At 35.6% G+C, this 25,210-nt stretch overlaps 1 protein-coding gene across 4 annotated transcripts; it reads left to right on the top strand.

Annotated features, from left to right (window-relative positions):
- Positions 1–1,385: 1,385 nt before the first annotated feature.
- On the top strand, positions 1,386–7,815 carry LOC140874269 (uncharacterized). Of its 4 annotated transcripts, XM_073277541.1 has the most exons (6): positions 1,386–1,684; positions 5,163–5,341; positions 6,138–6,238; positions 6,368–6,485; positions 6,690–6,842; positions 7,382–7,815. In XM_073277541.1, exons 3-6 carry the CDS (start codon positions 6,231–6,233, stop codon positions 7,493–7,495), a joined length of 393 nt encoding a protein of 130 aa, XP_073133642.1. In that variant the 5' UTR covers positions 1,386–1,684; positions 5,163–5,341; positions 6,138–6,230; the 3' UTR covers positions 7,496–7,815. The 4 variants fall into 4 exon arrangements, with proteins under 4 accessions (XP_073133642.1, XP_073133641.1, XP_073133643.1 ...); XM_073277540.1 differs by lacking the exon at positions 5,163–5,341 and having other exon boundaries at positions 1,387–1,684; XM_073277542.1 differs by lacking the exons at positions 1,386–1,684; positions 5,163–5,341 and adding an exon at positions 3,325–3,427.
- Positions 7,816–25,210: the final 17,395 nt, after the last annotated feature.

Raw genomic sequence — 25,210 nt, forward strand, 5'->3', positions numbered from 1 at the left:
GCTTGTGAAAAAACTCGTTCGGGCTTGTTCGTTAAGCATATAGAGTCGAGCCCGAGCTTAATTTTGAGCTCGATAATTTTCACGAGCCGAACTTGAGCTTAATGATGTTCGGCTCGTTAGCTCGTGAACATGTTCGTTAATAAGCTCGAGAGCTCGAGATCAGGCTCGGTAGCTAGGGCTCGAGCTCGGCTCGTTTAGTGGCTTGTTAGCTCGGACTCTAGCTCGGCTCGTTTAGTGGCTCGCCAGCTTGAGCTCGGGCTCGGCTCCTTTAGTGGCTCGCTAGCTCGAGCTTGGGCTGAGCTCGTTTACTGGCTTATTAGATTGAGCTCGTGAATATATATTGGTTTATATGGTTTTTTGAAATCGGCTCGTTTAGTCATTTATATGCTCATTTAGTAAATTTGCAAATTATAATATTTTAAAAACTAGTATATTAAAATTTAAAGTAAATATTTCTTGAAATAGAAAAAAAATATTGATTTTTCTTAACTATTAAAATTTTGATTTTAATTAAAAACTCAAATACAAAACTTTTCTTTTTATATGTCAATTAGTATTAAATAAAATTTTGTATTTAAAATTATTGTTAGGATATACGTGTGTGTAAACGAAAAATTGATAGTATCCGATCAAATTTCAGAATTTTATCTGAAAATTAGTACATATATATATATATGTATGTATTTAGTAATTTTATTTACAACAATACACACTTATATTAAAAATGAATAAAATAAAAAGCTTTTATACATTGTTCTTCAATCATTTTTTTTTTCTTATTTTTGTGAAGAAAAACAAAGTTTATATAATTGAGATGAAAAAATTATGATATAAATTTTATAGAACATTCTCTTGTTGGTATATTTTGAAAAACTAATTAACTCATTATATATAATTAAAATTATTTATGGAATAATATTCTCATTTCATAGGTGTAGGTAATAAGATTAAGCTTATCAATGATCACATAAATTCTAAAAATTAATTTTAGTACGACTAAAACTTAAAAATATGAATAACATTTGTTAAACAATACGATGTTTATTATGTGATAATTAGAACTATTGAGCTGAATGATATTTTTTGGATTCTGCGACAACAATGTTTTTAACCTTTGTATTTTTTTTCTCATGATCGCGATCTTTGTAAGGATTGATGCTAATTGTCTAATTATTTGATAATATTTTTTTAAATGTTAAATTAAAATAATTAAGTGAGATAATATAATTATGTGAATATATATTATTAAATTTAGAAATACCTATTTAATTTTTATAATATTTGGTTAAATATATGTATTTTAGTATAGTATATTTAAATGATATATAAGACCTAAAATAACACACGGTTGAAATTAATAGATAATCTCTTCTTTTTTTTTTTTTTAGCATAATTAATAGAAATAACCCTATCCCCCAACCCGTCGTTCTCATCTCTTCCGCGCAGGCTGCGGTACTTATCCGCTGAAGAAACTTCGATCCGTTCGAGGTTTCTTCGTTGCATCCGTGGATTCGATTTGAGTCATGGATCGCTGGTTTTGATGGTTGTTTCTGCCCAAATCACGCTCTGAACCAGTCCTGCGTTTCGTCTCAAAATTTCAGCTACGTTTTGGGCTTCTCTGCCGTGCTACCAACGTGCCACCGCCGTGCTGCTTTTCAGCTTTTATGCGCCTACCTTTTTTCTGGTCTGTATAAATCTTTAGAATTCACTTACATTTTTATGTTCTTTTACCATTTTTTTCATGTCTTCTCGGTTTAATTGGGAAAACATTAATACTTGCACGCAATAGTGAACAAATTGATATATTTCATAGAAAGCACGTATTTTTGGTTTGTGGAAAAGTGACTCTTTTGAGCTTTTGATATATTTAATGCTTTTGATCGATGATAGAGTTTGTATATTCAAAAGAGAAGCTGTAAAAATCAATATTTTCTAAGTAATGTTTCTTTTACCAATATGTAGCAAACTATATCATTTACATGATCACTTAATATTCCATGAAATTTGCAGTATATATAGGCTTCTTGTTGGCTGAATCTTCAAGTTTGCATCCCCAATCGAGAATTTCAGACTGGTCTAGAATAATCTAGAACAACTTTTTTGAATTTACGTACTTCAACATTTTTTTGGTTACTAATTCATGCAAATCATTTTCTTGGTTGTTTTTTCCCCTAAGTGAGTTGTGCCAAACGTGACTTCCATGAAACCATGATGACGCAAAGAATGGTGGTTGCATTGTGTATCTTCTAAATGGGCACAAACAAAATAGTTGGGTTATTTATGCTTACCGTATTCAACTGAGTTTGATCTAAACCCAATATCTGACTTCTGTGACACACTCTCATGTGTTTGAGATGCAGATATTGGTTTATGGACGAGGCTGTGTGGTAGGACGATATTGTGAAGTTCTTAAAAGTGATCCAGTATTCATTGCTTGTAGATGCACTTAGTTTTTCTATGATAATAACAATGTAAACTGTATCCATTTCATACTTATCAATCCGTAGAAAGCCACGACACATTGCAGATTGAAAACTCAATGCAATGCTCTTGTAAATGGGTTCTTTTGTATATAATTGTATATAAAGTAGTGATTTGTGCTTGCTTATATTACTTTGTGATAGTGACTTCAATTTTTATATTGCAAGATAGTTTTTATTGGAGGTGTTTTTTTACTTCTTTTTCTAATGGCTTTTCTAATCTGCATTGACTCCAGACTATGTACTTATCAAGAATTTTGAGTATAAGGATTGATTGTGTTCGAGAGTCAAATTATTGTCATGATGTTATATTGTTATTGTGTATCGTTTTATTAGACTGTTGGCATATGACGTATATTTGATGATTAATTTTACGGTTTTATTTTAGCTGTGTTGCGACTAGTGAGATTTTGGAAAATAGATTTTATGTTGGTGGTACGTTATATGGTATTTGGAAGTTTGATATAATATTTTGGAGACGTTTTTTTTAATTATGTTTGTCATTTTTATTTTATTTAAGAAAAATTTAATTTTAGTTTATAATTAATTTATAGAGATGTATTGGTATTGTATTTAGGCTTCACGAGCTCGAGAACGAGCCCGAGCTCACTTAACGAGTCATAATTCGAGCTTGCTTAACGAGCATGCTAAACGAGCTAACGAGCCTGAAAACGAGCTTGTTTAATGAGCCAAACTCGAGCCAGGCTCGTTTAATATGATAAATGAGCCGAGCCCGAGCCTACATATGTAGTAAACGAGCCGAGCCCGAGCCTCCACATATACCAAACGAGCCGAGCCCGAGCCTGATACTGTTCAGCTCGGCTCGGCTCGTTTAAATCCCTAATCGTTCTTACTTCTCAGTTCATGCCTCTATGACCCTAACCGTAACTTTCGAGTCTTAAACGGAAAAATTTGCGCCAAAGGCGAGAAATCGATACTTGTGCGAGGTAATTTTCTGTTTTCGTTTCTGTAGGTTTGTGATTTTTCGGTGGATTTAAACTTCTAAGCTTAGTCTATGTTCAATTTCTTTAAGTTATGGTTTTTCGATGGATTTGAAATTTTAAACTTCTCAGCTTGGTCTACGCTTACAGTTTCTTTAAAAAATCTTATTTAGTTTGACCCTCTCGTATAGGCGTGCAATTGAGGGAAGCATTTAGGGGTTAATTTAATTAAATTTTGTTTTTTTTTGTGTGATTACTGATTTGTTAGAAAAAAAATTTGTTCCTCCCGTTTGTCAAACAAATTGCTAAAGGCTATTTTTTTCAAAAGATAAAGTCGGTTCGAAATAACTCAATTTTAATCGGTTTGGTTTGGTCTCTTCTGCTTTAACCGGGAAATCCGTTGGTTCGGTGATTGGAAAAAATTTCGATCAGTTCGGTTATAACTAATTGCTCCTACGACGTTGTGTTTACCAATATATATTTATATGATTTTTGGTGAGTATTAGCCAGTGTTCTAAATGGCGGTCGAGGCGGCCGCCTAGGCCGTGCCTAGGCGGTAGGCGGCCCTCGACCGCCACGCCTCGGCATGAGGCGATCGTTTCAGGCGGCCCAAGCTGCGAGGCGGGCGAGGCGGGTGCTCGGGCGGTTGAAGCGGTTGAGGCGGCCAAGGCTTTTTAAATTGAGTCAAGGTCCATAGTCAACTAATTTTAAATTCTAGTCATAAGTCAATGCATTTTAAAATCCTAGTCAAAGTTTATCTATTTTAAAACCCTAGATCTTGACTCATTTCAAAAACACTAGCCACGTTTTTTTCATTTTTGCTCTCCCACCCTCCACCACACACCTCAGCCGCCTGCCGCCGCCCGCCACCCATAAAAATGCTTTAAAAAAATTCAACCGCCTAGGCGGCCGAGGCAGTAGGCGGTCACGGACCGCACCGCCACCGCCTCCCGCCATTTACAACACTGGTATTAGCTTTGACATTGGTGTGATAGCATTTCAATGCCATCTTGTTAAGAGCAAATTCATTTGAATATAATTGATTTTCTAAGTAGTAAGTAATTTGCCAATTTGATTTAACTCAATGAGTCAAGAGTTAAAGAATAGTTTTTTTTTTCCTGTTTGATTGCAAAGGTGTGGATGTTTTTGGTATCATTATGTTGAATGTGGTTAAGATTCTTATAAAGCTCTTAGTAAGAAGACGAGGAAGACAATCATTGAAATTGGATATTGTTAATGTCTAGATAGGATGTTTAGATGTAAATTTGCAAATTTGCAGACAAATCTTGGTTTTGCCTTGGATAAGAGGATGTGCTCCTTTCTGTTCTAGCCAAGTGAAATCTATGTTTTTCAAGTTTTATTTATGTCCTCTTATAGTTTTGTTATCTGAATTAGGGGTGGGCGTTTGTGGTCGGGTTTCGGGTATCCGACCCGACGCGATCGGGTTTTAACTGATCAGGTCGGGTAGTTTTTTAAAAAGTTGGGTTCGGGTAGAAACCGAACACGATATTTTAGAAGCCGGGTTCGTGTCGGGTAGTTTTTTGCTACCCGATCGGGTATCGGGTACCCGATGTATTTATTAATTTTTTTTTTAAAAAAATATGTAGTATGGGCCTATACAATGAAAGCCCATAGTTGTTAGCCCATCTCGTTTATGCATTCGTTCTGGACAGATTGCCATTTACCCAAATCCCATCTCGTATTTTCATTTTTTCTTTGGCTCCAAACTCCTGTCGACCAGGTCTTCCCCTTTCTTCCCCACGGGCCACGGCTGGACTTCTAGACCTGGTTGCCGGTCGGACAGTGCTCGACCAAGACGGCGAACACAACCCATGACTCTCCTGAGTGAGCTGAACCTAGTCCAGCAGCACTCTTGACTCTCGAGCATTCGACCACTCGCGAAGAAGAACAAATCCTTAAGTAAATCGGTTTTCTATTTATTTCTCTAAATTTATTGGGTTATAATTATAATTACTTTATTTGTTGTGTTTATTTAGTGATAATTTAAATTTTTAAGCAATTTGTTAGGAGTAACCGAATAAGTCCAAGAAGAAAGATAGAATCAGTGGACAATGGACCGATGGTATCATATTTTGAATCCTTTTTGCGGATTTTTCGAAATGCCATCTCAGATTATACATGCTTTATTTATCAATTTACATCTTTTTTGCTTTTTCTTTAGCTCTATTGTATAGACTGATTCAAACTTCAATTGGCAAACCTACTTGTGGAGTTCTTTGAGATTGGTGTGAAGTATGTAAAGCGAGAACTAGCTCCAGAAAAGGTGTTTTTTTCCCAAAAAAATAATAAACAGGTTCGATTTTCGGGTACCCGAAACTACCCGAAAATGTCGGGTACATCGGGTTCGGGTAGTGAAATTTGCTACCAGACACCCACCCGTAGTCTGAATAATTTCTTTCAATTATTTAGTTTTGAATTTATTGTTATGTGTTTGCCTAAAATTTTGTTTTAAGTGGGGCTTCCGTTAATTCCTTTTTACTGCTTTTAGTCTCACACTGTTCAAGAATTTAACTTTTGCATCTGGGTAGCCTAGAACTTTGATTGGAACGCTGTAGCCTATTATGGATAAGCTTATTTTCTTCTAAAAAAGTATTTATGAAATTTGGATCTTTTTTTGAAGTTATATATGTGCTATAATTTTATGTCAGATTAATGTTATTTATCAATAGCGATAAATTGTTGTTGGGATTTACAGGTAGAAATCATTCTTGGAATTTCTGTTGCGAGTGGCGATTCAAAGTACTTGAAGAAGGAAATTTATACAGTTAAAGAATTAAGAAGTTTGGCAATGAAGATGTACGCGGAGTTACTGATCTTTTGTTATATTTAAATGGAAATTTATGCGTACTCTTGTGTTGTGGTATTGTCTTTTATATGTTTTTCTTATTTGGTGAATGGTTAAATTTTTTATTTGGTTTATTGCAGAATTAAATCCAGTGCCGGCGCGCTTACTAATTTCGAAGTTCTTGATCTTTTAAGATCAAGAGGGGCCGGAAAAGATCCCACCAGAGTTATTGCTTCAGTGGCGCCATCTGAGTTTAAGGTCAAAAGTTTATGTTGCATATTTGTGTTCTTTTTTCACTTGGAAAATATGAGTGAATAACCTTGATCAAACTTGATTTTAAAAAAATACTTTCAAGTGTATTTGAGTGTATTCAAATGCACGTGAGAGGGTCCTTATTTTGCTAGTTGTCCCCTTGTGAAAAGTGTTTTCTTCATGCCTAACAGTTTTAATTTTTGTGCATAGGTCTTTGATTATTTAGAACAAACTGCAGCTTGTAATCAAACCAGGGACACAATCAATAAGCTTGTGGATGAGTGCAAGAAATATGACCTTGCTAAGGCTGAGGTTCTTAATATTGCAAATATAAGACCGTCATCTGCAGTTGAAGTTTACATGGTAATTGTCATATTTATATTCGGTGAAATGAAAAAATTGTTGAACTGTTTGGACCTTAAAGTTCAAGACATGGTTAGGTGCTCCTCAGCCACTTAAAAAACTAGTATTAATTTAGGTCATAACAACGTGCAGTTGCTAGAACATTGTCTTTGTTTTTTAATAAATGATTAAAATAACATTCTTTAGCACACCATTAGAGATATTTGAATTGGTGTAAGATGGGTGTGATGCAATCAATCTTTACCAGAATGCCGATTTTCTAATCTTATTCTCTGAATCTGAATGTGGATTTTTCCAATCGTGTCCTCGCTATGTTCTGCGTCCCAACAAATTATTAGAAGCAAACCTGTATTTTATGCATCTTGAAAATCCATATTCACGTTGCCATGTTGGTGAGATAAAGTCAAATATATATATGTTTGTGTATGTACCATATATAATCAAAGCAAGGAAGGATGTATATAATTAGGACTCCTAACTTTATCCCTGCCTTTTATGTTCTGGAACATTTTGAAAAACCATGTGGTGTTGTTGTGCAGATGATAGAAGAATGTGACACGCGCATAGAAGATAGAATCGATGAGCTTGTAGAGACTATCTTGCAAGTCTTACCGCCAAATCCGTCACAAGCGGAATCCATGGAGGTGAACTAATCATGACATAAAAACGGATTCGTGTAAACTAAAAATTGTGTTTTTTTTATAGAACGAGTCATGACCAAGTGTAGCCATGACCAGAACGGAGAGTGGATTTGGCCATGGGTTGATCTGCTCCCGGTGGAGCATCTCTAACCTCGGATTTGCAGGGTTTTTTTTTGCGAGTTACCTCTTATGAACTTTAATACTGGAAAATTTATGCGGGGCCAAGTTAGCATATCATGATTTATCAACTGTTGCCTCGAGAATTATACATGGAATTTGTATATATAAATTTTTGGAGGGTCCTATTTTACATGTTATGGGCTGTTCCAATATTCTTGATTTGCACCTTAGTATTTGTATATGTCTGTCTTACAGCTCAACCTGTGGCCTGCACTACAAGTTATTTGGTCAGAAATGGACCCAACAAGGATACCATACCAACGACTATAAATATCAACATTATTATTTGTTCATAAATCCATTCTCATCCTCGATTGATTTATTAGTTATTATAAGTAAAAATATATGCATTTTTGCGGCATGTCACTTATATTAGCTTAATTATGATCTATCTTAAAGATTTGATTTTGTGAAGCGAATCATCCAACTTGATCCGACCATTATTTTTTCATGTCAAATGTATTACTTTTTAATTTATATATGGGTCGGGTCGATTCATTTATCAGGGAGATAGTTTCGCATAATATATACTTTTACTAATTTGTAGGTGTGAAAAATAAAATAATTTGTTCAGCTATTATATTTATAAAATGATTTACAAATTAGTAAAAGTATATATTATGCGAAACTATCTCCCCGATTTATAATATATTGTAATAAAAAATAAATAAAAAAATAGTTAATATAATATTTGATTTGATTGATAGATTATGGTTTATTTGATTTGATTGGTTATATTTTATATAAAAATAATAAATTACCATTTTATCATTTTAATAATTAATAATAATATAAATAATATTATTTATAAAGGGTAATATAGTAATTTAAATTTAATTATTTGATTGATGTAATATAAATAATTAATGATTTGATTGATGTGACATAAGTAATTGAAAGATGGATAAATAATATAGCAAAAAAAACGTAAGAGTAGATAAGATTATTAATACATGAATTATTAATACATAACTTCAAACATGCCCTTATAATATTATATTGTGGATAGTATTTGTCATTCTATCAAAATTACAGTAGGCGGTAAGATTCAATTTCATATATTTTTAATTCGTTTTCTAATATTGATAATTATTTCTCCTGAAAAGCTTGGCGTCAATCAAACAACGGGGGCATTTTTTCATTTTCAAGTTGGGTTCGGGTTGAAAATTTTTTAAAAATTATTTTCGTCAATCCGATCCGAATTTATTCGATCCGCTCGAATTGACACTTCTATCAAATATCTCCTTAAACCCTCATTATAATCTTTGAATCAACACTTAGGCACTGTTTGGTTTGAGCTATGTTATAAGTAATATATAGATAAGTAATATAATGTAATAAACAAATAAATAAGAAATAATAGTTAAAATAGTATTGAATTTGATTGATAGATTATGGTTTATTTGATTTGATTGATAATTTTATATAAAATGTTAAATGACTATTTTGTCTTTTTAACAATAAATAAATAAAAATTATATTATTTATAAGGGGTAATATAATAATTTGAATTCAATGATTTGATTGATATGAAATAAATAATTAATGATTTGATTGATGTAAAATAAATAGTTAATATATGGATAAATAATATGATGAGAAGAACGTGAGATGAGATGATATGAGTTATACATATATTAGTAATATGATAAACAGAACGGTGCCTTATTTATTACATGTATGGTGGCATTAACAAATCTCTTGATTGAAGCAACGTCTTGTGTGAAAGATAAAAAATTAATTGATAACTCTTTTTTTTTTCCAATATTTAACTTAAATTCTAACGAAAAATTAATAACATACGTCATTAACTTATTGAAATATTTTGATTTATCGTGTATATATATTATGCAATTCTTTTATAATCTTATCCAATATAAATTACACACGTTATAGATAACATTTAAAATAATGCTTAGAACTTTGAAACACTTCCAAAAAGCAATACATGTGATTGAGTGACCTCAACATTGTCAAATCAAACATCACTTCAAATAATTTCCCTTCCTTATACACTAACCTTATTGGATTTTTTCCCCCTAAATGGCTAAATCTCTCTAATTAAAAAATGTAAATATATTTATAGTGGATTTATTCAAATAAGGGGAAGTTGTGTGTACGTGGTGTAGGAATGGGCAAACTGACTTGACATTTGGGTTTTTTTTTTTAATATATATATATATATATATATATATATATATAGTTTCTTTCAAGTGCCGACCTATCATGCTCACTACTATGCCCACCAATGATGTGACACTATTTTATTGAATGTGATAAAGATGTGTGTTGGGATCGGTTCAGAGGGTAGAGGGGGGGGTGAATACACTCTGAAACTTTTCTTCAACTTCTTTAGAATGATCAAGTGAGGTTTAGTTCACTTAATCAGTTTTCTCAACTTCTAAAACGTTTTGAACAACTTAAATAGTGCGGAAATAGTTCAGAGGTTTTAGTGATGCAAAGTTTATAATGCAATGTATGAGCAGGATGAGAGATAAGTTGCAGTAAATGCTAAAGCACGATTTTATGGAAGTTCGAAGGCTTAATCCTTCTACGTCTCCCCTTCTTCCACTTAGGAAGGAATTCACTAGAAGACTTTGGTTATTACAACGTCTTGTAATACACCCACTTCAGACTTAGGACTTATCCAATGCCTAATCCGAAACTCCTAGATTTACACAGATAAGATTCTCAGTTCTTATCAGACTGGTGGAAGCTTTCAGAGCAGCTTCAAGTCTCTTCAACACTGAGTATAGTTGAGTTGAGCTTCTCAGACTGCAGAGCGGTCGAGAGGCTTAAAAACCCTAGGATGATCCTTGACGATCAGATATGTGAACTGTAGGCGAGGGTTTATTTGAGCAGCAGATGAATGATCTTGTAAGTGTGCTCAAGTATATCAGATGAGGACTTCTGATATTAGTCAAGTGATTGAAATTTTTCTGAGTTGCTTGTCTCTCTTCGTTGTCTCGTCTCACTTCTTATTGTTGTTTGAGCAATCTTCCCTTTATATATAGGTCAATCATCAACGTCTTTATTTTGAACGTTCTGATGCTGCATTGAATGCACATTTAATGCTCATAAATGCATTGATGATTCTGCATGAGGATCGTACACTGCAGACAACTTCCAGGATCCAAAACTGGAATAAACGGTCGAATGCTTTATCTTCAGTCATTCTGTGTTTTTGCCATTTTGGTACAACCTGTTGTCTTGATTTGCAGGAGTCAACAAATCTTCTTAAACGCCGGTTCTGCTTTTAATAAAAGATCCTGCAAAGAACATCTTGTCACAGGTGCTTGTCTCGAGATATCTAGATAGGCAGTTGGCATTCTACCGGTAGAGATATTTGTCCTCTGCTGGTTTGAATAACCAGTCGATAAGCTTGTGACTTCAACCGGTCGAGAGATAAAGGCGGTTGACAAGCTTCCGGTAGATAGATTTATCCTCTGCTGGTTTTGATAGCCAGTTGATAGGCTTGTGACTTCAGCCGGTCGAGAGCAAAGGCGGTTGACAAGCTTTCGGTAGAAGTTGTAGTAGGTTCCTGAAATACAGTGGTTGGCAGCACATTCCTATACAATGAGTTGTTGTTTGTTATCACCAAAATATCGGATTCAACAATTTCCCCCTTTTTGGTGATGACAAAACTTAAGTGCTCCAAGAACAATATGAAAGCATTAAAATGAACTTCATTGAGAGAATGAATTTCATTAAGTACAATAAGCATTTTTATTACACCTACAGAAAAAAAAAGAAAAAAAATAAGATGCGGCTGCGATAAGTAAAGAAGAGATAAGTTGTTCATCTTTTGAACCAACTGGCTCCTCCTGACCTATCGCCTTCTCTTCTTCTTCTGTCGGCTTTTTCTTTTCTTCTGGACTCTTCTTCACGTCTTCTTGCCTCTGCTGCTCTACGTTGCTCTTCTTCCCCCTTTTTGGCATCACCTTGGTTGAGCCGAAGGATGACCTCAGTGAGTTGAGTGCCAAGGCAGGCTTGCATAGTGTCTATTTTTGCATCGATTTGAGCAAGTAGAGTGGCTTGCATAGTGTCCATCCGATCATTCAACTGCTTATGAAGGCGATTTTCGGATCGGATAACTTGTTCGGAGACGGTAGAGAGCGTGTTGATTTGAGTGCGATGATGATTAGTGATCTCTGTGGACAGACGAGCGAGGTCTCGAGACACGGTCTCGAAATGCCGAATCATCGTCTGGCGTGAATTATCGACCGATAAGGAAGAGTTTGTTATGTCTTGAGAGAAGGACCTAACCGTTTGCATGAGCTCATGAAGCCGATTTATCAAGGTATGATCTAGAGCTGCGGCCATGGCTTCAATTAAAGAATCATCAGTCTGAATCATTTGCCCTTCTGAGTCATTTCTTGGTGAAACAGGGCTAGACTCACGATGATGTGGTGCGGGTGAACTTGCTGGAGAGCTACCCGATGGACCTTCCAATAATGGTACAGTTGGAGATGTAATAGTTTCGACTGCAGCCAATATGGTTGGTGGAGTACCAGGATCAGCACTTGGTTCATCCATAATGAGATCTTCCATAAACTTTTCAGTAGATGGAGACGGTTGAAGTGCTGGATCAGCATCAGTCACTTGCTGTTCTGGAGATGCAGGTGATACAATAGTGCTTGATATCTCCGTTGGGGGCACTGTTGCTTCACTACTGCAAGGAGCCTTTGTCACAGAGGTGACAGGTATCTCTTGTGCAACCACTTCTAAAACATCTTGTGAATGACCGGGAGAAGTGTGAGCGGTCGTCACGGGAGAGGAGCGAGCAATCACAACTGCTTCCGGTTGAGTAACTGCTTGGACTGCGGTTGAGGAGGGGTCGACCGATGAAGATGCTGCTACACTCGATCTTAGAGCATATGATTGAAAGAGGTCAGCAGTGATGAGATCGGTCAGAATCCCATCTGAAGAAGGAAGAGCATAGACGTCTTCTTCACCCTGATCTTGAGTGAGAAAGGTTTTCATCATCACTTGTGCTTCCAGCACATAAGCTTGCAAACAGGCTGCTGAAGCTGGTGTTTTGACATTGTTGAGAGCTTGGAAGTGCTGAAGTAGTTGAGTGATTTGACGTAGACTATCCTGTAGTCCAGTCAAAATCACAAAGTCATCGGCAGCGGTAGGACTCTTGGATTTGAAATTCTTGACACGCTCATTAATTAGCAGTGATAGCAGGCTTCCTCGAAGCTTCAAGTCTATGAGATGTCTTCTTCCCAGAGCCTCCACGATGTCTTCAGTATCAGCAAATAGAAGCATCTTCTGCTCAATGACGTTTAGAGATTTCCATTTAGGAAATATTTGAGCGAGTGTCAAGTGAGTGCGGGAGTGATGCCATCTGTCAAAACGTTGTAGATGACGCTTGACAGTACGGAGTACGTGAGAGATGATCATATTGAGTTCTATCGTAGCTGCTGGTTGAGCCTTGGGTGTGTAGATCATCACACCTTTCCCTTTGTCTTTGGGATCAGCTAGAGTGACCTCAGGAGCTGATGAGGCACCTTCCCGGATTATCACACCTTTTGTAGGACGAGGAGCAGTAGAAGCAACAACGGTAGTAGTCTCGACCGTTGGCAGGGTAGGAGCAAGTCCAGAAAGAGACTTTAGCTTCTTGTGCTGCCTCTTCTTCTCGCCTGCAGGCGTGGATGACACAGCTGCTTTGGAGACCGAAGGGGATGACCTGCTGAAAGCTTGAATCAGTGGAACATTCTCACGTGATTCATCTTCAGAGTCAGATTCGATGATCAGTTGACGCTTGGCAGACTTTTTGGTATGGACTGGTTTGGCCACGACCGAAACCGTTGAAAGCGGTTGAGGGATAGCAATAGCCTTTGCGGTTGAGGGCAAGGTGTCGACCGCAGTCTCTTTCTTGTTCAGGAATTTGAGAATCGTAGACTTGTTGAGCCATTTGGTGGGATGCAGAGGCTCAGTCTTGGAAAAGTCCACTCCAAGGACGCCCAAGATGTGGCAGATTTGCAAAGCAAATCCCTCGGATTGCCCTTTCCCCCTGATCATTTCACATAGAATATTGAACAGAATGTCTGACCAGTTTATGTTGATCTTGGAGGCAATACAAGCCATGTATTGAAATTTCTCCAGCGTCACCTTGTCGTAAGATCCAGCCTTGGCCAGAAGATTCTTGGCCACGATATTAGTCAGTAGCCTGAATGGAGCTTTGAGAGATGTCTTCTGGGCCGGCAGTTTGATCGGAGCATCAGTAGTTGAGAACTCCTTCAACCAATAAGAGCAGTTACCATCTGGAAGATCCGTGCATTTTGTCAAACCCCTGGAGGGCAGATCAAATGTGCTGGCGAAGAACTTCTGATTGAAGGAGTAGACCTCTGTCTTGATCAAGCATTTGATAGTCCCATGCTCGATTTGAGCGGTTGCGAAGAACTCCTTCAAAACAGGCAAATCGCAGATGGCGCTGCATTCCAGAAATTTCTTCAGTCCAGAGGCTTCAAGCATGGTGAAGACCTCAGTTATTCCTGCGTTGTTTGCCTTAACAACGGAATCAAAGTTGATGGCGAGGCAAGTCTTCTGGATCGACATGATATCTATAGATAAGAACTCGAGCAAAGAGTAAGCAAAAGCTTGAGAGTAATTCGATGGAGCGTTTAATACAATATGAAAGTTTTTAGCAAAGGTGAAAGATTGATATACGAGTGTAAAGAAGTATATATAGGAACCTATGGGCCATAGGGTGATGTCATGAAAAGTATTTTTGAAATTCAAAAAGTTTTGAAGAGCATAATCACGGCGCCCAATTAATGTCATTTGGTTCAAAGCACCAAGCTGCTAGTACGAAGCCTGTCAGAGACTAGTTAAAGGCGGATGATATGCCAATATTAATGGCAACGTAACAGTTAATCTATTAATGTCATATTGACAATCATTCCCCCTAAACACATGCATACTAACTTAAATCTACTAAGCCAAGAATATTTCGAAAATATGAAAACTTAGCGTCCGGTAGAGGCTTGGTGAATATGTCTGCTGCTTGCTGATCGGTAGAGATGTATTCCAACCTAATTTCCTTCTTTAAGACATGATCTCGGATAAAGTGATGCCTGACATCAATGTGCTTTGTCCGAGAGTGCATCACTGGATTGTGAGTGATGGCTATGGCACTTGTATTGTCACAGTAGATTGGAGCTTCACTCGACCGAATCCCATAATCATTAAGCTGCTGTTGAATCCAGAGTATTTGAGCACAACAGCTGCCAGCAGCAAGGTATTCTGCTTCGGCGGTCGAGGTAGCAATTGATGTCTGCTTCTTACTTGACCACGAAATTAGTCTATCTCCAAGGAATTGACATGTGCCACTTGTACTTTTGCGATCAATTCTACAACCTGCATAATCTGCATCTGAATAGCCAATAAGATTAAGATTTGAATCTTTGGGATACCAAAGACCCACATTAGTAGTTCCTTTAATATATTTAAGTATTCGTTTGGTAGCAATGAAATGAGATTGCTTAGGTGCGGCTTGAAATCTAGCACATAAACAAACTGAATACATGATATCCGGTCGACTGGCAGTCAAATAGAGCAGTGAACCAATAAGGCCTCGATACATGGTTACCTCAACCGGAATTCCCCCTTCATCTTTATCAAGCTTAATTGATGTACTCATGGGGGTAGATACAGTTGAGCATTGTTCCATTCCAAACTTCTTTACCAATTCCTTGGCATACTTGGACTGATTGATGAATATTCCAGTTTCAAGTTGCTTTACTTGAAGTCCAAGAAAGAAGTTTAGCTCGCCCATCATGCTCATTTCAAACTTCTCCTTCATCAGTTTAGAGAACTTTGAGCACAACTTGGGGTTAGTTGACCCAAATATAATGTCATCAACATAAATTTGTACTAGTAACACATGATCACCTTTTACAAATTTAAACAGGGTCTTATCGACCGTTCCAATTTGGAAATCATGTTCCAGTAAAAATTTTAGCAAAGTGTCATACCAAGCACGCGGTGCTTGTTTTAATCCATAGAGAGCTTTGTCAAGTTTATAGATATATTGAGGATGAGTAGGATTGACAAAACCTGGTGGTTGTTCAACGTACACCTCTTCTTGAAGTAGACCATTGAGGAATGCAGACTTCACATCCATTTGATAAACTTTAAAATTCTTGAAGGCTGCATAAGCAAGAAAGATGCGGATTGCTTCTAGTCTTGCAACTGGCGCGAAAGATTCCTCAAAGTCTATGCCTTCTTCTTGTCTGAATCCTTGAGCAACAAGTCGAGCTTTGTTACGCACAACAGTGCCATGTTCATCGAGCTTGTTACGAAACACCCATCTAGTTCCAATCACATTTTGATTTTTCGGTCGAGGAACTAGATGCCAAACATTGTTGCGGGTGAATTGATTCAACTCTTCTTGCATAGCTTCAATCCAGCTGGCATCTGATAGAGCTTCATCTATTTTCTTGGGCTCTACCTGAGATATGAAAGCGGCATGCAAGAATTCATTAATCATTTGACCACGTGTTTTTCGAGGAGCAGAAGGGTCACCTATGACCAACCCAGGTGGATGATCTTTGTTCCACCTAAAATAATTCCCTAAAGGGTTGTCATCAATTGGTTGATGAACGTCCTCGTTTACTGGATCATCATTGGCTGGAGGATTGTTATCAACCGGTGGATCCACTTCTGGCCTTGTTTGATCACACCCGGTAGAGGGAACTGGATCATCCTTCTTTGGAGGATATAGATCACTGTCACTCTCTTCCTGTAGATTTGTGTTTTCCAGTCTGTGACTCAGATCATTTATGCTCCCTTGAGTTTGTTCTGTACATAGAGTAGATTCATCAAAAACAACATGAATGGTTTCCTCGACCGTTAGTGATCTTTGATTGAACACTCGATAAGCTCTGCTAACGGCTGAGTAACCAATAAAAGTTCCTTCGTCTGCTTTGGCATCGAAGGCTGTCAAATGGTTTTTGCCATTGTTGTGGATAAAGCATTTGCACCCAAAAATTTTGAAATAAGAAATGTCAGGTTTTGTGCCATTCCAGATCTCATATGGAGTTTTGTTAAATCGTTTATTAATCATAGATCTGTTTTGAGTATAGCAAGCTGTGTTAACTGCTTCTGCCCAAAGTCTTTGAGAAACATTTGAATCAGCAATCATAGTTCTGGCTGCTTCTTTTAAAGTACGGTTCCTTCTTTCAGCCACCCCATTTTGCTGTGGGGATCTAGCAGCTGACAGCTCATGCTTGATTCCCTGATCATCTAGATAAGTCATAAGAGTGATGTTTAAAAATTCAGTCCCTCTATCACTCCTGATTCTATCTATTACAGTAGATTGTTCATTTTGCAAGCGTTTAAAAAGCTTAATCAGGTGAGGTGCAGTTTGATCTTTTGAAGAGAGAAAGATGACCCAAGTAAATCGAGAAAAGTCATCTATAACAACAAGAGCATATCTCATTCCCCCTATGCTTCTTACTGGTATAGGACCAAATAGGTCCATGTGAAGTAAGTCTAAACATTTGGAAGAAGACATACACCCTTTATTTTTAAAAGTTGCTCTCACCTGCTTTCCTAGTTGACAAGCAGGACAAACTTTGTCTTTTACAAAATCTCCTTCGGGCAGACCAGAAACCAAATCATGCTTCCTCAAGTTAAAAATGGACTTAAAATTTAGATGATTTAACCGCTTATGCCACAACCAATGTTTATCATGATGAGCAGTAAGACAAGTGGGTGAAGAAATATGTGAGCAAGACCAGTTTACCTTGTAGGTGTTTAGGTCTCGTACACCGGTCATAAGAGTCTCACCTTTGTCATTTTTTATGAGGCAAGTGTGTTTGTGAAACTCGACCGAATGATCATTGTCACATAGTTGACTAATACTTATCAAATTATAGCATAGTTTGTCAACAAGTAACACATCTTTAATAATGATGTTACCATGGATGATCTTACCCTTACCCACGGTTTTACCTTTGGAGTTGTCTCCAAAGCTGATCTTTGGTCCTTTGCACAACACCACTTCTGTTAGAAGTTCTGGATTCCCTGTCATGTGTCGTGAGCAACCGCTATCTAAATACCAGGTAGTGTCCTTGATAGAAGTGGTTTTCTCGCCCGTTTGGACTTTTAGTACCTGCAAAGAGTGAAGAACTTTTGGTACCCATATCTAGTAGGGTCCAGGTCGGATTAGCCCTTTCGGGACCCACACCTGGAACACCCTTACAGGTTTGCCCGTGTGTGTGTCCAGAAATCTGTGCGGTCGATAGGCAGTAAATGTGTGTGCTTGTGAGGTTGCTGTGTGCTGCTTGCCTTTTTTATTTTCATCAGTTAGCATGTACCTCTTTTGAACTGGCCTGCAATTAAAGTACTGGTAAGGCTTCTCCTTTGACCATATTTTCTTAGAGTAGTTAGACTCATTCCATGGCCTTTTGAAATTAGATTGGTTTCCCTTTCTTCTTTCATTAGGTTTTGGTTTGATCCAAGTTCCTCTTTGATTAGAGGTCTGGGGATCCACATATCCCAGCCCTCTATGCTTAGAGCTTCGTTCGTTCGATACTTTCTGATTTTTGTCAAAGCTGCACTTATCGTGTTCATATATCGTGCTGGACCTGACAAATCTTATTTTGTTAAGATTGCCTTTGTCCAGGCTTGACTGAATACAGGATTCCATAGACTGTTCATTTGTTCCAAACCCTAGACCGGTTTTATCATGCACCGGTCTTTGGATTTCTTGAATCTTGTCAATGGTTACCGAAGATTTATTCCAAGCCTTAATGGTTTCAAGTAGTTTTTTATTTTCAATCAAGGTAGCTTGGAATACTCTTTTCAAGGTGTCGTTCTCAGTAGCCAGCAGACTTAGCTTGACCTTAAGACCATCAAGCTCTTTTTGCTGCATGCAGCTTGATTTGCTTGACTTATCTTTTAGGTTAGCTCTTTCTGCCTTTACTTCCTCGAACTCCTTGGATAATGCTTTGTATTCATTAGCCATTTCGTGTAAAGCAGTAACTAAATCACTGTGAGTAAATTCAGGTGAGCCAAAGTCAAATACCTCCTCAGCTTCTTCTTCGATGTCGGCCATAAGGCATTCCACTTTTTCATCATCGCTGTCATCTGAAGAGCTTCCGGTATTGGAGTTGTCAGAGTCAGACTCAGCCCACTTGCTTTTGCTTTCATCTGCTACTAGAACCCTTTGGTCTTTTCCTTTTCTAAACGTCCTTTTATCCTCCTTACCCCTTCTTCTTTCGGAGAATTGCTTCTGATCATTGTTCTTAGGCTTGGTGCAGTCTGCAATGAAATGGCCTGGCTTTCCACAGTTAAAACAAGTAGGACCATCGTTTGTATGGTCCGATTTATGATAATTTTTAAATTTAGAATTGTTTTTACGCATAAATTTACCAAATTTCTTGACAAAGAGTGTCATGGCTTCATTGCTGATTTGCTCAGCTGATCTCTTTGGGGGTTCCTCGACCGGTGGACGTATCACGGTTGAGGTTAAGGCCTTGGTTGGTTGAGATGTGGATGGTTCATCTTCTGTTCTCATGTTGAGCTCGAACTCGTAGGCTTTGAGATCAGCAAAGAGATCATGCAGTTCAACCTTGCTCAAGTCTTTTGACTCTCTCATGGCCACTGTCTTGATCTCCCATTCTTTGGGCAGAGCTCTCATAACCTTCACAGCAATTTCACGGTTAGTATAAGTTTTACCTAAAGCAGTAAGATCACAGATGATACTACTGAACCGTTCATCAAATTCAGCCATGGTTTCCCCTGGCTTCATTTTGGCGTTGTCATATTTTTGAATGGCCAGAGTGAGCTTGTTTTCCTTTGTCTGGTCATTCCCTTCACACAGCTGAGTGAGCTTCTCCCAAATCTCCTTTGCTGTGGAACATGACTTGATTTTGCTGAACATATTCTTGTCCAGTGTTTTGTATAGGATGTCCCGGGCCACATTGTCAAGATTGGCCTTCTTTTTGTCCTCAGTGGTCCACTCAGCTCTTGGTTTCTCAATCATTTGTCCTGCACCATCGGCTAGAGCTGGGTTGACCTTCATAATTTTGATAGGACCGTCTGTTATGACATATAGCATGTCATCATCCTGTGCTGCAAGATGTGCCTGCATGCGAATTTTCCAATCATCATACTCTTCTTTAGAAAACATAGGAATTTTGTTGAAAGAAGTCATGATTTGAAAACTTCAGATCAGCAGTTGAGAAAGGAACCCGCTTTGATACCACTTGTTGGGATCGGTTCAGAGGGTAGAGGGGGGGGGGGTGAATACACTCTGAAACTTTTCTTCAACTTCTTTAGAATGATCAAGTGAGGTTTAGTTCACTTAATCAGTTTTCTCAACTTCTAAAACGTTTTGAACAACTTAAATAGTGCGGAAATAGTTCAGAGGTTTTAGTGATGCAAAGTTTATAATGCAATGTATGAGCAGGATGAGAGATAAGTTGCAGTAAATGCTAAAGCACGATTTTATGGAAGTTCGAAGGCTTAATCCTTCTACGTCTCCCCTTCTTCCACTTAGGAAGGAATTCACTAGAAGACTTTGGTTATTACAACGTCTTGTAATACACCCACTTCAGACTTAGGACTTATCCAATGCCTAATCCGAAACTCCTAGATTTACACAGATAAGATTCTCAGTTCTTATCAGACTGGTGGAAGCTTTCAGAGCAGCTTCAAGTCTCTTCAACACTGAGTATAGTTGAGTTGAGCTTCTCAGACTGCAGAGCGGTCGAGAGGCTTAAAAACCCTAGGATGATCCTTGACGATCAGATATGTGAACTGTAGGCGAGGGTTTATTTGAGCAGCAGATGAATGATCTTGTAAGTGTGCTCAAGTATATCAGATGAGGACTTCTGATATTAGTCAAGTGATTGAAATTTTTCTGAGTTGCTTGTCTCTCTTCGTTGTCTCGTCTCACTTCTTATTGTTGTTTGAGCAATCTTCCCTTTATATAGGTCAATCATCAACGTCTTTATTTTGAACGTTCTGATGCTGCATTGAATGCACATTTAATGCTCATAAATGCATTGATGATTCTGCATGAGGATCGTACACTGCAGACAACTTCCAGGATCCAAAACTGGAATAAACGGTCGAATGCTTTATCTTCAGTCATTCTGTGTTTTTGCCATTTTGGTACAACCTGTTGTCTTGATTTGCAGGAGTCAACAAATCTTCTTAAACGCCGGTTCTGCTTTTAATAAAAGATCCTGCAAAGAACATCTTGTCACAGGTGCTTGTCTCGAGATATCTAGATAGGCAGTTGGCATTCTACCGGTAGAGATATTTGTCCTCTGCTGGTTTGAATAACCAGTCGATAAGCTTGTGACTTCAACCGGTCGAGAGATAAAGGCGGTTGACAAGCTTCCGGTAGATAGATTTATCCTCTGCTGGTTTTGATAGCCAGTTGATAGGCTTGTGACTTCAGCCGGTCGAGAGCAAAGGCGGTTGACAAGCTTTCGGTAGAAGTTGTAGTAGGTTCCTGAAATACAGTGGTTGGCAGCACATTCCTATACAATGAGTTGTTGTTTGTTATCACCAAAATATCGGATTCAACAATGTGATAAATTGTAGGTTCAATAAAATAGTTCCACATCATAAATGGGCATGATAATGGGCATGATATATATATATATATATATATATATATATATATATATATATATATATATATATATAAATAAATAGGTGTCTACTCAAGCCCTGCCCTGCCATGTGTTTGTTATAGGCCAACTTGTGTCACATAATCTTTAATTAATATAATATTAATACGCCCACACCCATCTTTCACGTACGTGAATTAATTCAATCATTCTGGAATTTAAGCCAATAATTGAATGTGGCTTTTTAACCATATTTTATACTTCCCACAATGAAATTATGGGGCCATTTCACTAAATAAAAAAATGTTGACCCTCTCCTGTGCAATTCAATGAACTGGGGAGGGTTAATTTTTTTTTACAGCAGAGGCTCCGAATCCTTTTTTACAACAGTTTTCAAAATCTATTTGTGAGAAAAAAATTAAAAAAATCTATTTATGACAATTTTTATTATATATCAAGGATATTTACATGCAATATTATATGTACAAGAAATTTGAATATATAATTTTTTTATATTAATTATTTTCATGTTATTTTTAGGATTAAAATGATGAATTAAATATTAAAATTTTAGATTAAGATGAATAATTTTTAGTAATTTAAATTCTTTAAAAAAAATTTGAAACAATAATGGATAAGTGAAATGATATAGTTGGAGATAATTTTTAGGGGATGTTAAAAGAAAATGAGCATTTGAGGGTATTTTTGTAAAAATTAATTAACGTTTCACCAAATAGATTGGAAATTAGTTAGTAAAATGATAGATATATTTTTGTGAGTATGTCTCTTGTGAAATACACAATGTACGTAAAACAAATTCTTTTTTTTTTTTTTTGGAAAATCGGATTTTGAAACGTATACAACAGTTTCAAAATATATATATTGTGAGATAAATTTTATTATATATTTTATGCGTAGGTTTTTTGTGAGACAGTCTCACATATTCATATCCATGAAATATATCGATCCGATATATGTTCAGAATGAAAATTAATATTTTAGTAAAAAAAAAATTCATAGATTGATCAGATAAAATATTGTTTACACAAAATTAACCCGAGATCCATGATCTCACAAAGTTATCTTTTAATAAAATGTATATCTCTCAGAAGTGTTATTATCCTTCTTTTTTATCGTATGGCAAAAATACTTTATCTTTTGCGTACATTTTACAATAAATTTGATGATATGATAAAAATTCTATTATATTTTTGTTTATATTTTAGAAATATATCATAATATTAAATGAATATGCATGGATCTAGTTGTATTATTATACATTAAAATTCTACATGACTGAAACTCTCTTCAGGTCTCTAACCTTTATTACGGTAACCCTTTTCTTGAACATCTCACATATGTCTTTTACACGTCTTTCACATATTTTCCATCTCTTGCAATTTCCATACCTTTTCTATTGAATCATATACTGACTTGAGCGTCGGAGTGCTTTCGGACGAGCTATCTCACATGTTTTCTTTGATACACAGAAATATTTTGAGATCATTCGGCTCGATTTATTAAAAAATTTGTTCGTTAATTATCGGTTCGAAGTAATTTATTTGATGTGAAATTTTGAACAAATCAAAATTTATAAATCAATAAATTCTAGAGTGACAAGATTTTTTATTTTATTTTTTGAGGAAGAGAAGACATTTATTTATAAAGTACAGATGTCGGATAAAAATTTAAATGGGATATATCAACGCTTCTCTAATATAATCTTCAAAACATTAATATATTATATATCTAATGTATTTTTCCAAATCATTTGATGAAAACGTAACCAGAACTTTTCAATCACGGAGACAAATTCAATAAATATACGATTTTAAAAATTAATACAACACCATATGTATAATAAAAATCATATGTTCACTTCACATGAGTTTACAATATTTTTTTTGCAAAATTTCATACTTTTAAAATAATGAATAATAATTTCGTTATCAACTGCATCAAACACATCTCGTTCTATATACGGTATCAAATAAGCATTTAACGTATCATTTTTCAACCGACTACAAAGTGATATTTTGATTATTTTCATTGCTGAAAATATTCTCTACAATTTTACCTGCAACGTGTAATAATAATGATAATTTTAAAAAATTTAAATATCAAAGGATGTAATTGATGTTGCTTCTATTGAACTATCATTTTAACAAGCTCACTAATCCCTCTAACTTCCGTGAACTGATTGCTACTTTTCAATATTTAAAAAAAAAACTCAAGTTGGTGTTCAAATTTCATTATCTTCATCAAGGAGAAATCGAATTGATAAAATCGAGCAAACTAAAGTAAATTTCAAGAGAACAGTCACGTAATTAAATTTGTATGTAAAAGAGATATTATATATGTATATATATATTGTGTTAAAATTTTTAAAAATTTAAGAAGAGCAGTCGCATCCCCATCGAGACCATGTAGGCCTGCCAATGACAACACATACTTCTCTTTCCAATTTTTTTCAACATTAAAAACAAATGTGTGGCAAAGAAAATTATAGAATCAAGTCAATTAATTTCATATATACGAGAGATATGGTACAGAAAACATTGTATTAATACTATGTAAAATTTGAACCCAATATTGAATGAAATAAAGAACTAAAGAAATATAATTAATTAATGCATCATCGTTTCCACCAAATGGTATCTAAGAAAGACATTCCAAGTTAGTAAGATTTACAAACAAGTGGATTAGTGGAACATGAAATAATTAGTATTGGTACAATTGATTCTATTATTATGAATAATTTTTTTTCAATTAGTGTAGTCAATGTTCATATAAAACCACGAATAATTATATTAAAAATGTTTATAATTACTTTACTGCAGTAATTTATCATTTATGATTATTGTTTGGATAAGCAAAATATGTGAATTTTTAATTTTCATATAAAAATTTAAGAATTATATTAAAATATATATACATACATACACGAATTTACTATAAGTTAATAATTGTAATTCCATGAAGAAGTAGAAGAAAAGAATGAATATTTTTACACCATTTCGAGCCAAACAGGGAGAATTGCAATTCATTAAATTGAAAGTGAAACATCATAAAAAAGTAGAAACAGTACAAACAAATATCTACAATAATTAACTGAGATTGTGAGAATTATATATATTTTTTAACAGCTGTTTTGGTAAACACAGTACAGTAAAGTGGAGTGGTCCAGAAAGCCATGAAACTGTAAATTTTTACTGTTAAAAACGTCTTGTCTTCTAATTTTTTAATTAAACCAATGTGCCTACTTTTTATGTATCTGTTTTTCTCGCCTGATTTAATTATCATTTATTTGATGTATAAGATAAATTTTGATTAAAATAAAATAAATAATACATATTTCTGAATTAATATTTGTTTATTCTTTACGAAAATTCCTCACACTTTTATGTAGTATCACACACACATACATAGATAGATATATATTTGTACACATGGAGCATGCGTGTATTATACAAATTTGAAAATTTTATTGTATTTAATAGAATATATATTTTTAGGAGTAATATAGTTTTTTTTAATATGGATGGGTCGGTTTTATTTTTTCTTGAAAAAATGGTGAAATATTAATATATCAATTTGATAATTGATAACAATGAAATATTAAAATTTCAATTTAAATTGTAAAGAGGGAGCATTTTCCTCACATTTTAAACAGAAATAATGCGAATATTTTTACTTTTGAAATCTTCAATGGCATGGAAAAATTTGGACACTCGATTATTAAGTTCATCCATTTTTATATTTATTTTTCAAAAAATTATATGGTAAAAAATGAACTCAATTAATTATCACCGTTAAATTTAGCAGTATGTTTAATTAATAATCATGAGAAGAAACAGGTTTCTGTACAAATTTACTAATTTAATTACGAGTACTATTTATTAAAATTCCGAAGTTATCTCAACTAAAAATTCTTTTTTTTTTGTTGAAA

This window comes from Henckelia pumila, chromosome 1 (genome assembly GCF_033568475.1).
Source record: "Henckelia pumila isolate YLH828 chromosome 1, ASM3356847v2, whole genome shotgun sequence".
Lineage (NCBI taxonomy): Eukaryota > Viridiplantae > Streptophyta > Magnoliopsida > Lamiales > Gesneriaceae > Henckelia > Henckelia pumila.